The sequence below is a fragment of the Branchiostoma floridae genome, chromosome 3 (genome assembly GCF_000003815.2).
Source record: "Branchiostoma floridae strain S238N-H82 chromosome 3, Bfl_VNyyK, whole genome shotgun sequence".
Classification (NCBI taxonomy): domain Eukaryota; kingdom Metazoa; phylum Chordata; class Leptocardii; order Amphioxiformes; family Branchiostomatidae; genus Branchiostoma; species Branchiostoma floridae.
Genome location: NC_049981.1, coordinates 31186291 through 31202115, shown reverse-complemented (window position 1 = coordinate 31202115; position 15825 = coordinate 31186291). Strand labels below are relative to the sequence as shown.

Sequence of the window (15825 nt, the reverse complement as noted above, 5' to 3'; positions counted from 1 at the left end):
TCAGGACTGACCATTGCTCCTGGTGATGTAGACCGGCTGCGGCTGCGGCTTGCCGTCGGGCCCGTACGGGTCGGGGCTGAAGTCCGGCGGCATGATGGTCCACCCGTGCCCGTAACTCTCCGTCGGGTAGGCCGGCTCGCCGTGCTTCGGGATGTCAAGGCCTGTGGAGGAGCAAGCGAATTATATTTCCTACCCTGCTGGGAGTCACGCGCAAGATTTACCGAACCCCGCCATACGCGCCCCCGGAACACCCGCCCGCCCAACACCCGCCCGCCCGACGATGTTTGTTTCTGTATGTGTCCAAAGACGCCTGAAAAGCAGGCTGTAGCCTGAGTGTGATTTTTATCCTGGTTAAACAAAATCAATAAAATCATTTCCAACAAAGAAACGAAGTTTACCCCTGAGCTCTATCTCTGGCGGGACCCTGAGGATGCCGAGGCATTTCAGCGTGCCGAACATGAGTCCGGACACCACCGCGCACCACACCATGATGACCAGTTTGGGCGCCAAAATTCTACAATTCTTGCCTTTAAATATTATAAGATAAAACAAAGAAACGAAGTTTACCCCTGAGTTCTATCTCGGGCGGCACCCGGAGAATGCCGAGGCACTTGAGCGTGCCGAACATGAGTCCGGACACCACCGCGCACCACACCATGATGACCAGTTTTGGCGCCAAAATTCTACAATACTTGCCTTTAATTATTATAAGATAAAACAAAGAAGCGAAGTTTACCCCTGAGCTCGATCTCGGGCGGGACCCGGAGGATGCCGAGACACTTGAGGGTGCCGAACATGAGTCCGGACACCACCGCGCACCACGCCATGATGCCCAATTTTGGTGCCAAAATTCTACAAAACTTGCCTTTAATCGACCGTTCCCGAAGCCCCGCCCCCTGTTCGATCACGTTCTATTTCGAACACCTCCGTCAGCATTTCTGTTTTTGACGGAGGTGTTCGAAGTAGAACAGGGGGTTCTACCTGGTTCTATTTGTTCGATATGGCGTTCGATCAGGATCGGTCCATTATGATAAGATCCAAACAAAGAAACGGAGTTTACCCCTGAGCTCTATCTCCGGCGGCACCCGGAGAATGCCGAGGCACTTGAGCGTGCCGAACATGAGCGCGGACACCACCGCGCACCACACCATGATGACCAGGACTCCCAGCAGGTTCCATCCGAACAGCTGAGGGAAAGGGGGGGAGGAAATGATAATGTAAATGCATTTAACATTAAAGCTCATCTGTGTTGATGTGAAAACATTAAAGATTTTCCACTGTTTTACAAATATTGGACACCGAACCGGATTACTTTGCGAGGGGGGTAAAGGAGGCCATCTACATTAGAGCACATCAGCCGACACTCAACAGAGACGGGGCCGATAGCGTCTGCCAGGCATTTATGATTCGTTACTCGAATCACGTGTCTCTAAATCACGTGATCAGAGTAACTGAATCGTCACTCCTGAAGAAGGTCGACGGAAGTGCGACTGAAAATTCGAGGTAAGCTTATTTTGGTGTTGTAAGACAGTGGAAAATCTTCAATAAATGCATTTAAGTTCGCGGAGATTTAATTTCCCTTTAGCGAGAAAATGGACTTTTCGCGGTGGTTTTAATTTAGCGGCAGCACCATGCACTGTAGTCTCTTACTGTTATGGAAAAATGTTCACGGTGTTTTTTTTTTAAATTCGCGGTGAAGCGGCCGCCGCGAAAACCGCGAACATTAAACCTCCGCGAAAGTTTCAGCATTTGTACTTGATTGTTCCAGACTAGTTCCAGATTTCATAATGATAGCAACTTTAGTTGGCCAAACTTTATTTATTCACACACTCGCATCAGTGTTGGGTTCACACAGGATGCCATCCATATATAAGGGCTGCTCTGCTATTAGAAAGAATACCGAAAGTAATGATTATCCTACTCCATTGCAATACTATATCAAAAAATTTTGTTACCCCTTAATATTTTCATGTTAACTAGGTTGCTATTATCCTATATATTTGTACTTTGTGTAATAGTTGTTGCTATACATTGTATCATGTACAATTGTTGTAATCTCCAAGCAGATTCCTCCGTGGCATTAAAACAGTAACATAAGCGTGGCCAATTATACTCCTCTGCCGGCTAAACTCCTTCCCCAGCTTATGTTACTGTTTTAATGCCACGGAGGAATCTGCTTGGAGATACAATTGTTGTGCAATAAAGTTCTTCTTATAATCCAATCAACGTGGCCCAATCCGTACCCGGAGAGCGTACTCCTTGTCAGCTGTGATGAGTCCGACGTCCCTAGCCAGGATAGGCGCGGCCAGAACACCCCACAGTCCGGCGCCAAGGTGAACTAACAGATGGAAAGGGGACAAAAACAAACAGTTCTTTTCAGATGCAATTCAATCTCTACAACTGGATACAAAACGGAGATTCACTTTCCGGAAGTAAATCTCCGTGCACATTATGCACATGAAAAACATAGTTTCATTGCAGTGGTATGTACCAAAGTGCTGTATTTTGTCATAGAAAAAAATAATGTTAGGGGCAATAAAACCTGATGACGTCATCAATATGGAATTTAGAATTCTTTCATACCCATCTTTCAATATTCGTTACGGCTCCATTCTTTCTTAATTCATTAATGAGAAAACAATGCTAGGTCAAAATGCCAATTTAGACAACCTAAATACCTTAAGTACTAAACAAAGAAACAAACAAATAAACAGAAGAAAGTGGCAAAGTGAAGAGTGTAAATAAGCAAAGCAAGTGGAATGAAAATAAGCAAACAAACAAACAAACAAAATTGTACCTGCCACTGCGTCCAGAGGGTCGTCCACTCCCAGCTTGATCACTAGTTTTGACCATGCGCAGTAGACCACCCCGGCCACCACCCCGATGACGACCGCACCCCAGGAGTAGGCCGAGTCGGCTGCCGCGCAGATCGCTACCTGCAGACGACATAAACCATAATTACGTCATAGAGTAGGTTACGTGCGGTCACTTGTCATGGTTTATGTTGGCTGTGTTTTCTGTGGTGTGTGACATGGTGTTTATGTTATGTCGCATACAAAGCACATATGCCAAAAAAGTACTTAAAAGTTAACTAACGTACCTATTGCTGCCAAATCTGAAACACAATCCTGTACGCATCAACAGCAAATCAGTGTCACAAAATAAGTAGCAATTTGCAAAAAAATCACAGCTTCATAATACCTGGCACCAAAACAGGCGTGCAAGCACTTAAGTAGGGATGAATAGCATGTTGCTAATAGCATCCTACCGAAGAACCAGTTGCTGTCGAAAAAAACACTCATAATAAATGCGTGCAGAGCTAGAGGACATGAAAAACTACATACGAATGCGGCAAAGGGAACATAGAGATACAGATGAGAATACTCAACACATCTGACAACGACAATACTCTGTCGTCGAAGGTTACCCTCTGCCACAGAGTAATTACGTCAGAGTCACGTGACTGCACCCACCATGCCGGACAGCGCTCCGTTGATGGAGGTCAACAAACTCCAGTTGACCCCGCCCAGCAGTCCGGACCGTTTCACCATCATGGCCACAAGTCCTGCATCATGGAAACATAACCGTGAAACACGTATGGGTTAGGTTTCATGTAGCCTGGGTACCATCTGTATCTGTATCTGTATCTATATAGCCGGTATAACCGACCTTCGGCGTAACACTCCAGCTTCGCAGGCACGCGGCGCGGCAGCAGCTGGTTTTATTAAACCGAAGGACCCGTCACACCTTACTTCTGCACATCTATCAGCAAGCGTTCTTTAAAGCTATTCAGAGATGATGCCCCTATTGTGCTTTGCGATAGCAAATTCCACTCTACGATAGTTCTGGGAAAATACGAATTTTTGAACACATCACTTCACTTTCACTTCACTTTATTTATTTTACCAGTAATTACATCTCAGGCCGGAAATCGGCCTGCTTTTCAGGTAATCCTGGACATAAAAGTACAAAGTACACATAGCATATATACAATACATAATAAAATTATCCAATATCAAAGTCCAGACTACGGAGCATCAGCCAGATCAAGTTCTAATTCTCAATGAACTTCTTAAAAGTCCTGAGGCTGAGCAATTGCCGTTGCTTTAGCGGTAGTGAATTCCAGAGGAAAGGTCCGTAGGACTGTAGACTGTTTGCTATCAATGCTAGGTTGGTAGCTCTTGTACTTGTACATGCTCCGTTGATCTCCGTTGTTACCGCTGGCTTTCCCCTGTGGCTTGCTTACCACAGAAAGGAAAAGGAAAAGGCACCGCATACTCATGATGGTGGATGGTGCCCAGGCTAGAATTTATGTAGTCGCAAAGGAGTTTCAATCAACATTCTGTCCGAAGTGGAAAGATGAAGATGAATGAGCATTCAACAAGCAAAGTGTTGAATGTTTGTTTGTCTGTTTGTTTGTTTGTTTGTTTGTTTGTATTGCATGCCCTGCGAACCGCCTCATGGTAAAACACACCAGGTTTGCACTCATCATGATCAACAGTACACGCTGCATACTCGGGGCTGATTTATCTGATCCACTTCACCGGAATGGACCCCTTTTCTTTTTCGATTAGGTGTGGTAGGTTCTTTTACGTGCTCGAGATGTGGCTCTCCTCAAATACCGGGCCTCCGTTTCACGTCCTATCAGAGGGACGTTTAGTGGGGAAATTGCTACAAAGTCAAATATGGTATTTTTTCCAAGGGCACAACATTGACACCTGCTACCGACGTTTAAAGTGAATACTTAACTCCTATCGAAAAGAGTAGGAGACCTTCCCAGTGAGAGTGGATCAAACCATTCTGGCTTAAGTGGGGTAGGGATTTTTTTCCCGAGCAGCCTTCGCAACCCCTGCTTCGCCTCTTGGGTCAGTTAGTCCTCACTCTTAGTGAGCAATTGAGCTGGTCTCAATCATCATGTTTCTCAACTAGGGAGAAGATATGCTCTTACGGTTACAATGTAACCGGTAACCATGGAGTGGCCTTCAGGCCACACCTTGAAATGACCTTCAGGTCTTGTTACGTGGTGACCATTAAGTAAAAAAAAGTTCCGTTGACCATCTCACCTCCCGCTGCCCCGGACACGAGCGTGTTGACCATGGCGATGGAGACGATCTGGCCGTCCCCGGCGCCGGAGATGGAGGCCTGCGAGCCGCCGTTGAAGGCCAGGAACCCGAAGAACAGGATAAACGCACCGAGGGCGACCAGCTGGAGATATGTGAAGAATGATTAGACAAGGAGCCTCCTTGGTTCAGACAAGTACTAAAGAGAGTCCACACTTTTTCTCTGCACTTGGGCACAGGTGTGACACTGCGGGGTTCGTTCACTGCGACACTGTTGTTGTTTTCGCGATTTTTGATAATTTGAAATTTGCGTAATATGTAAAACTATGACTTAGAAAACAAAAAACGGAGGAAAATTCGTTCTTTTTTATTCTCTGAAATTCGTTTAGTCATCTACGAACCCCGCAATGCCGCACCGGTACCCAAAGGGGTGAGAGTTCACCTTAACCTGCATTGATGACCACCTCTATCTAAAATTTCTTTTTAGTCTTCACCTCCTTTGCATATCAATTCCTAGGGTATAAAACTGTTGGATGCAAACTGAAACTTCTAACCGTTTACAAAGCTTATATCCAGCGGCTGGAGTAAGTGATATCTGGCGATAATATCAGTCATACTGACCGGCACGGTGTGTCCAGGGATCTGCACAGGTTGCCCGTCCTTAAAGCGACCGATACGCGGGCCCAGTATCTTCGCCCCCACCAGCGCAGTGGTTCCGCCCACCACGTGGACAACTCCGCTTCCTGCAAAATCCTGTGGAACAAAATAGAGGAAACTAGAAATGTACTGTTGTACAGCTTATATCCACAGCCGTCTACATACTAAAGTACTATATTCGAATGATTTGATGATACTTCAATGATTTTAAAGTGATAGATAAATGAGGTCTCAATCATATCAAAAACTCCTTGATCATCGTCATTAATAATTTCAATCTTGTTCGTCCGTCGGCATCGACGATGACCAATGACATCACATGGCGTCAGGATTGGTGTGTCCTGCTGTGGCTGATGAGTCCAATGGACCGATCCCAATCGAACGTATATCGAACAAATAGAACAAGGTGGAACCCCGTATTCTAATTCGAACACCTCCGTCAAAAACAGCCTCAGTTGAACAGAAGTGGCCAAAAAAAAAATGCTCAGCTATTCTTTGTTGAAGACTACACCCACCGAGTATAGGTATTGTGGGACGAAGAGCCACTGCATAGCATTAACGTTACATTGATGGTGGGCAGGTTGCACGTGTAGAGCAGGGTATTTATAAGACACAGGACTCTGCACTGGCAGACTTTGTAGAAGGGTCTCATTTGTTGGCGTGTAATACAAGCTCCCTCTCCAAGAGTGCCTGAGCTGCTTTCTTCTTGATTTCGTTTTTATCATGAGCATGAATGCAGCTGTTATGCATGCTACGAACGCAGCAGAAACCCTGTCACAGATATATGTACCCTGATTTTCACGTGCATCGACCGTATGTCACAAACCGGGCACTCTTGCCCACCAGCAAGGTAATAATATGCGGTGCATCCCGCTTCCGCTTTGACTGAAATTATAACGCCCGTACCATAACTATATCAGCCCCCTCCCCAGATGACTGTACCCAGTGGATATAGTCTTCAACACAGAAGCCAGCGCATTATTTTTCGGCCCGGTCTGAGAGGATTTCAGGGTCAAAAAATCTAAACAAAAGTCAGTCGTTATTATCAGCTAAACAGCGGCGGCGGCCAGTTCTGTCCGACAAGCGCTGTATTTGACGGAGGTGTTCGAAATAGAACATGATCGAACAGGGGGCGGGGTTTTGGGATCGGTCCAGTATCTTATAATGATTTTAATAATCTTACAATGATAGGTGACTGTCGTCATGACAAAGGTATATAATAATACATGGTCATATAAGGGCACGTGACTTCATTAAGGTCACGTGTTCAAATAAGTCGGTGAAGACAAGCACGTCACCGGAACGTACTGCACCTGCGCGAACCCTGGTGTTTTTGGGGCTTGGTTTGGTCAACGTTGCATTGAAATCCCGCTTGTTGCACAGTATATGTTAGAGACATGGTTTCATGTAAAACGTACACGGGATTTTACCCTTATATACGCACGTACTTTCTTAAATGCGGCCCTTTAGTAAACCGGGGGTTTAGCAAGGTTTAGCATGTCTATACTTTTCGCGCAGGCGCAGTACGTTCCGGTGACGTGCTAAGAAGGCCGTAGGTCGCAGTGCCCCACGTGGTTTCGGGACGAAACTTCAAAGTTAAACCTTAACGATGGTACCTACCAACACAGACGAATTTTACATCGAGTTTGCATAGAGAATGTCTTGGGTACTGACGAAGGCCTTGGGTTCATGCCACAGCCCTCTCGTATTGGATCGAATGTTATTACTTTATTCAGTTTACCTATCGACACAGACTCACTCACTCTATCTCAGGTCCGCATGCTCCATAAAGGAGCGTAGCGTCTCCACAGATGGGTCTTCACTGACACAAACACTCACTTTATATCGATTCAGAGACTTTTCTAAAATTTGTTAACCAGTTACACTTGTGTCCAGAGTCCAGACTCATTCTCAGCCTCTGGTGACATATAATAGTTGTTGCCATACTTTGTACCATGTACAATTGTCGTGCAATAAAGTTCTACTATATAATAAATTTCTGCCTCTTTCGAGAATTTATCAAGATGTATACATAGATCTAGAGATTCCTGCATATAATGAAAGGAGTGACCTCTGACCTTGTACACTATCCCGCCAGGCCCGTTCGCCAGCCAGCCGACGTCAGACCAGGCCCAGTGCGTCACTACCGGATACATGAACCCTGTGGAATCACAATCACAGGAAGTTATCGAAACGCTCACGCAGACCGCCAAGTCAGGACACTCACAGAGGTAAGGATGGCTACAGTCTATTTTAGGCCACACTGAATTCTGTGGATAAAGCTAAGGGCACAACCCGCCGTACGTGCAAATACGTGCTGTGTACGTGCCAGTATGCGCCTGCCCTGTGCAGCCTGAACGTTTTCAGAAATACGTGGCGGACGTGGCCGCCCCAAAAAACGTACGGACACATTGCACGTACGGCGGGTTGTGCCCTTAGCTTAACATCCGCGCGCATATTGATTTTTGCCTGTTGTAAAAAAAAAAAATACACTGTGGCCACATGTGACCTAGTAGTATCCCTGGTCGATCAGAATGTAATGCTTGCCAGAGGATCTGCTCTCCAGGGAAACTGGGCACAAGGTCACGGTATGGGGCAGCATCACCCTTGCCCCTCTCTTTAAACAAGAATGGCAATAAAAACATGATTGAAATGGCGACGATTGTCTCTTACAGTCTTACTAGAGATGAACATAGATGAATCAAGCCTGGGAAAGAATGGACTAGATGTTTAGCCCTGTAGGTTAGCCCTGTGGCATTCTTCTGCAGGACCTGTCCTTTCTCGCCCTTGCGCATTAGTTTTGAGTTCTCCATAGGATGTCATCAATAAAATGCATCCAAAGTCAGTGTGGCCGTCGAGCTATTTGATAGATAGAACCGGTGTCAACTAGAACATGGCCGACATTAGAACATGCCAGAGAGAGGTGTATTACAGGCAGGTGATGCCCAAAAATGATTGATTGACCACTGAGCAACCATCAGTGTTTTAGTGTTTTGAGCAAGTACAAAACTTCTCACCAATCCTTTCCAAAGGTAGGTTTTTGTAAATCTAAAACATTTTACAGACATAAATGAAAGTGGTCGTAGAAAAACCGTCCGATTCAAGGATATGTTTTTGCCCTGCTGTGTTACTCTTAATTCTCTCGGCAAACTTGGAAACATCTCACCTCCGATGACGACACAGTAGACCAGGTAACAGACGAACTCCGTCCGCTCGGCCATTGCCCCCGACACGATGGTGGTAGCGGTGGCGCAGAACACGAACTGGAACGATACACAATCTGTGTAAATCGCTCATACGTTTTTACTCATTCATTTGACTTAACTGATTGAAAAAGAACAAAAAATCTGCAAGGATTTGGTAACAGAATCGTGGTAGTTTATCTATCATCGTAAAATGTACAATGAAAGGAACAAAGAAATGTGCTATCAATGGCAACTCGTTATTCTTCAGAAGGTGCACCGAATTTCAAACTCCAGAGCTTGCAGACTTGTCGGTAGAGCTCGCTTTGCCTGCTGCGTGACGCCGATGTTAGGCCGTGAAACAGTTACAAATAAACAAACAAACAAACCAACAAACCTGGAAGAACCAGAAGGCTGGGTCTGGGGAGTGCCGGAGACTCCCCGCGAAGAAGTCGGAGTGTCCGATGAAGGGGTTCCCGACCTGGCCGAACGCGAAGGCGTAGCCGAACATCCAGTAGCACAGCCCGGTGATGACTGAACGAAAATTAATCATTTCAACTTTATTGCAGGCACTTGGCCCATATCACATGAAAAACAAATATAAAACACACATAATACAGCAGCATGAATACAGTTTATCGACAATAAAAAAGTTCAATGGGATCAGCCGGGGCTTTTGTAGATGAGATTGACGTAGTGTGTCCAGAATATGCTGTGGAGTGGAAAAAGCGAGAGATGATGTTATTTTCTGATGTGGCGATGCTGTGGATGCATACGTTAGTTTTCTTCTCCTAGCATCAAAAGTATCTATCCCATGTGAGACGGACATTTGGCTAGCACTTTAATGAATGAAGACTTTTATTGTATATTTCTACTCAACCGAGCTAAGAACAAGTCGCAACAAGAGATCAAGACCATAGGACATCCAGGTCAAAAGTAATAGTGAACTCAACTGTGCAATATTGTTTATGTAACGTCTTGTGTCAGTCTGTTAATGTCCCGGTGCATGTTCGGTTAGTAATGACCCGTGTGACCTGGGATGAATGTTACTTTCTTTTATATTTTTTTCAACCTCCTTGATCTGAATAAAGTATGATTTTACATAGTTCTACGCATCTAAAGGATGAGCACTTGTTGAAAACGTTTTTTCTACTCACAGATGTCGAGCATGTTCTTGATGAGGATGTTGGTGGTGTTCTTACTCCTGACGGAGCCGGCCTCCAGGAAGGCGAACCCGGACTGCATCACTGGGGAACAACGGGAACAGAATACGTCGATGAAGAGGACAAAAATAACTTTAATTACAAGGGCCGCATTCCGCAAAGTGCAGCAACGACACCTAGCTGCAGTCTATATATAATATGATATAATTGTATATATACATGTATTACATGTTTTTGAGCCCTTCAGAAAAGCAAACTCGGACTGCATCACCGTGGAGCAACAGGGGCAGAAATGATTGAATCACTGGGACCGCACTCCGCACAGTGCAGGAGCGACACCTAGCTGCAGTACGAAGTAGAACCAGTAGTTGTTGCCCCCAAAAAACGTGTGTGTGTGTTCGTGCAATTCCTACATGCTTCGCCAGAGGGGATGAAGTCTGATTGACCCAACATCATGTCAGAAAAGGAGTTAGCCCGATAAAATCGCGCCTATAGCGACCCGCCCACATATGCCGGCTACAGCCGCGGACAGGTTGCGTTACGCAGATTTTGGTGGTTCTCGCTTTTACACAGATCGACGTTAGCGATCCTGAATAATGGCAGGCTCTTAAAGTGGAATGAATAATATCAGTGTCGGCGTTTACTTTGATATTGGAGCATCGTCATTCCTTCTCTTTGCTCACGCAAAGACAGCACTGTTTGTCTGTTTCTTTGTTTCTTTGTTTCTTTCTTTGTTTCTTTGTTTCTTTCTTTTTTTGTTTTTTTGTTTGTTGGTTGGTTTGTTGATTTGTTGGTTGGTTGGTTGGTTGGTTGGTTGGTTGGCTAATGATAGACAATACGTATTTTTTTGTGATAATTGTTTTGTATGTTGTAACGAGTTTTGTCAGTCCACTTGACATGGTGAATTACGCGGCACTGTCCGGTTGGTGACAGTTACAAATTTGAAGTGACACGAGTTGCTGCCCTCCCATCAAGTGAAAATCTAGCCCTGAGGGGGCAAAACAAGATTGTCTCACGCGTCATCCTTAAATCATAGAAACTGCAGTATATGTTTAAACATCTGTATAACGTACTTATCACAATAAAATCTTGTGGTTTATAATTAGCTATTAAAAGGATCATGAAGACTGGGGACCAATAAAATTAGGAACAAGAAGACTTGAGGTTCTCAGGGACGTCTTGTGCTTTGACAAATGGGTTCTTAAAGACTTGGGGGTCTCCTTGGGGGGCCTCAATTATAGGCGTCCTCCTAATTTACTTGAAATGTCACTTTTCAATGGAAGGAACTCTTTTGTCGCAACGAAAGTGCTGGAAGTGACAGGCGTAAGGCCATCGGAAGGACGCCTGTAATTGACCAAGCCCCAGGGATATGCCACCACGGACGTCAACATTCTTGTCCATAAACACGACGTCCTGTTGAGACTAGAGAGAAAAGTGACATTTGAAATACATTAGGAGGTCGCCTATGAATTAATTGACAGACCCTCCAAAGAGACCCCCAAGTCTTTAAGAACCCATTTGTCAAAGTACAAGACGTCATTGAGAACCTTACGGTCTTGTTGTTCCTATATCTTTATCATTTTATTGTCCCCAGTCTTCATCATCCGTTGTACTCGCTAATTATAAACCTCACCCTCACCTCATCTAGTCCCATCCTCATCAAGAGGGTCGGGAACCATGGCTGCCTCTAGCAATTATAAACCACAATAACTTAATTTGATTTTGAACGAAGCTCTACAGATGTCAAAAAACATCTACTGCAGTTTCTGTGATTTATGGATGACTCGTGAGACAACCGACACGCTATAGAATACACTGACAAATGCACAACACATACATCTTTTGAACACTTCAGTGGAGACAAGAGAGTCTCCTGTTAGAAAGTGACAGGCGTAAGGCCATCGGAAGGACGCTTACAATTGACCAAGCCCCGGGGATATGCCACCACGGACGTCAACATTCCTACCGTTCAAAAACACGACGTCCTTCACCTGACGTTAGGTCCTCCTCTTGTTGATGATGACTGAATGGTGATGATGATGACTGGTTATTCAATAACAACAAGAACAAGACCAATATCAGCCTTAAATGGCTGAATTGACAGGCTGGTTTACAATTGAAATCTGATATCTGCTGTGTGTGAGTGTGTGTGTGTGTATCTGTGTGTGTGTGTGTGCGTGTGAGTGTGTGTGAGTGCGCGCGCGCGCGCGCGCGCGTGTGTGTGTGTGTTTGTGTGAGTGCGCGTGCGTGTGTGTGTGCGTGTATGTGTGTGTATAGGTGGGTTTACACCTGCGTATATTTTCATGCCGCATGAGTTCCGTTTTGACATTTTTCGACATTTTGACTGATTTCTTCAATACGCGGCCGCACGCACAAGTCGCACCTCTATCGCATCTGAATCGTCTTTAGAAAGTTTCACGGTCGCAGGCAAACGAAAATATACGCCCAGTTCGCCTGATAGTTTTGGACATGCACAAAACTATCATTCGTACGCAGTTTGGTGCCCAAAACGTTATGGATGCGCAATACAGTGGTCCCACGTCGGTCGATTGCGCTATGAAGACGCTACATGTTTGCGCTTTATACGCAGTAATACGCGGAAATCGCGGTATTGCGAGTACATAGCGTTCTTACAGCGCAGACACAACGCACCATGAGCGACCGTATTACGAATGCACACATAGATCACGATTTAGTACCGTGCGTTCTGCGATCGCTTTGCGCATACTACGCGTACTGATAGCGTGATCGACGCACACTCCAGATTTGGAATAAATACGAAGGTCCAGACAAAAAAAATCATCTCAAGATGTATATAACTTTATTGCACAACAATTGTACGAGGTACAAAGTATGGCATCTACATAACTACAGTGCTATAACTTAACTTAAGGCTTATCTAACTAATACAGGAGTTGTAGTATGGGATAAGTTTCTTACAATCATTGGAGGCTTTTACAATCATTTGGGGAATTTCTAATGTCTAAACCTTCTTTGATATATTTTCCTATATCTGCCATGCAGGGATTGTCACATGTCATTATGTATTTGAATTTGCACTTCAGGTCCATTTGGATAAATCCTTGTGTACAAAATGACAGCCTTCTGTATAGAGAATTGCGTATATCGGAATATTTGGGACATACAACCATAAAGTGATATTCGTCTTCTATTAGCTCTGGACAGAATGGACAAATCCTCTGGTCGATAGGGATTTTTTGGAATCTTCCGGTTTATGATGTCAGATCCAGGCCAGGACCGACGAATTTGTACCGGGGGCATGGAGAGATGGTCACAACTTGCAGGACACCATGAATGCAGGACACTGGTCCCAACAGAGCCTCCAGGGACGGGAAGATGTAGAGGAACCTGCTCAAGCACTGGGTCAATTTGTGTGACACACGTGCCATTTTGTGTAACAGATATTTGACTTAATTTGCTGATAATGGCACTTTTTTGTGTGTAGAACCACATGATATAAAGGTGTAATATAGAGCCATATTACAACTTTGAAAGAGGGCGTAAGGTTTCATAATTGTTTAATTTACGTGTTTGATAAAGATCTTGAATACGTTTTGTGGTGTGTATGGGTGTGATTTTTATAGTAGTTGAAATACTAAGATGATAGGGGAAATCATTAAGGACAAAGTGAAAACAAACACAATCTTAACAGTGCACATAACTTCTTAAGGTAAATGATGGCCCACATTACTGTAAAAGCACAGTGTCACTGCTTCACTGCTTCGCAAATGAATAAAAAAAACCTCTTCACTGTTTACTTGTCAATGTTCTACTTGCACTGCCTGTAAACAAAAGCATACGTAGTACAAAGGGTTCCTCTAACAAAAATACTCTATTGGCAATGCTCGCAAACAAAAGTATATGTAACAGAAACTGTTCCTCTGACACACCTGAAATGCGTTTGGAATGCAGTTAGCACCAGGTGCGTCAGGCATGCGGTCGGTAGACGATGTGTGCGTCCGGAAAACGCCCAACATACGTACCCCATACGAATCTATTCGCAGTACGGAAAATTTTGTTGCGCATTTCAGTTGCAATCATACGCATCTCATGCGAAATGAAAACGCTGAAGTCGTAATTCAAACGCCAGATGGGCTCGACGTACAATTTAATTTATTCCAAAAAAAATCCAAATGTTGGGCGTTCGGCCGCGTATTGACAAAATTTCATGCGGAAATAATGCGCACTTGGAAATATACGCAGGTGTAAACCCACCTTATGTGTGTGTGTGAGTGCGCGCGCGTGTGTTTGTGTGTGCGTGCGCGCTCGTCTAGATTTGCGCGCGTGTGCGCGCGCATGCGTTTGTGTGTATTTGTGTGCGTCTGTCTGTCTGTTCCGCCGAAGTCTGTGATTATTGCCTCCAGCAGAACAGACAGACAGACGCACACACACACGCAGATACACACGCATCAGCGCGCTTCGCCACCTTGACGGCAGGTGCCAGTCAGCTTCCTCCATCACATCAAGAGAAAACGTCACAAGGAAGTGGTTCCTATGTAAGATGTTATCTCCATGAAACGATTGGTTCGCATCTGACTGCACAATGAACCCTTCGGGCTTGTCACATTCTAGAAGGTACCGTACAACTGCGTACCAGTCACATCGAACATCACAGATCTGCGCTCAGAGTCAAACACACAGACACAAACCCTTCTAACACTTCTGTTGAGACAAAAGAGTTCCTAACATTGAAAAGTGACATTTGGAATACATTAAGTCTATAATTGAGCCCCCCAAGGAGACCCCCAAGTTTGTCAAAGTACAAGACGTCTTGTTGTTCCTATATCTTTATCATTTTATTGTCCCCAGTCTTCATTATCCCTTTTACTCGCTAATTGTAAATCTCACCCTCACCTCACCTAGTCCCATCCTCATCAAGAGGGTCGGGAACCATGGTTGCCTCTAGCAATTATAAACCACAATAACTTAATTTGATTTTGAACGAAGTTCTACAGATGTCAAAAAGCATCTACTGCAGTTTCTGTGATTTATGGATGACGCATGAGACATCCGACATGTTATAGAATTGACTGATAAATGTACAACACATAAATCTTTTGAACACTTCAGTAGAGACAAGAGAGTCTCCTGTTAGAAAGTGACAGACGTAAGGACATCGGAAGGACATTAACAATTGACCAAGCCCCGGGGATATGCCACCACGGACGTCAACATTCCTACCGTTCAAAAACACGACGTCCTTCACCTGACGTTAGGTCCTCCTCTTGTTGGTGATGACTGAATGATGATGATGACTGGTTTACTCATCAACCACAAGAACAGGACCCATAGCAGCCTTCAGGCTGGTTTACAATTAAAATCTGATATCATAATATTCTCCATCATCACATCAAAAGAGCACGTCACAAGGAAGTGGTTCCTATGTAAGATGTTATCTTTATAAAACGATCGGTTCGCATCTGGCTGCACAGTCAGCCCTTTGGGCTTGTCACCTTCTCGAAGGTCGCCATACAACTGCGTACAAGTCACATCGAACATCACAGATCTGCGCTCAGAGTCAAACACACAGACACAAACCTTTCCAGCACTTCTGCTGAGACAAAAGAGTTCCTAACATTGAAAAGTGACATTTCAAATACATTAGGTCTATAATTAAGGCCCCCAAGGAGACCCCCAAGTCTTTAAGAACCCATTTGTCAAAGTACAAGACGCCATTGAGAACCTTACGGTCTTGTTGTTCCTATATCTTTATCATTTTATTGTCCCCGGTCTTCATTATCC

The 15825-nt window shown here is 44.6% G+C and overlaps 1 protein-coding gene across 1 annotated transcript in view; it reads right to left on the bottom strand.

Moving 5' to 3' along the window:
* The window catches only part of LOC118411826 (putative ammonium transporter 1), a 23661-nt gene continuing 7836 nt past the window's right edge, over positions 1-15825 (bottom strand). The window contains exons 3-13 of the mRNA XM_035814314.1: positions 10057-10146; positions 9297-9433; positions 8884-8980; positions 7796-7878; positions 5682-5813; positions 5064-5205; positions 3474-3565; positions 2798-2936; positions 2244-2338; positions 1061-1187; positions 1-161 (exon numbers count right to left, since the gene is read on the bottom strand). Of these exons, the coding sequence (XP_035670207.1) occupies positions 1-161; positions 1061-1187; positions 2244-2338; positions 2798-2936; positions 3474-3565; positions 5064-5205; positions 5682-5813; positions 7796-7878; positions 8884-8980; positions 9297-9433; positions 10057-10146 (1295 nt within the window). The remainder of the gene's footprint in view (positions 162-1060; positions 1188-2243; positions 2339-2797; positions 2937-3473; positions 3566-5063; positions 5206-5681; positions 5814-7795; positions 7879-8883; positions 8981-9296; positions 9434-10056; positions 10147-15825) is intronic.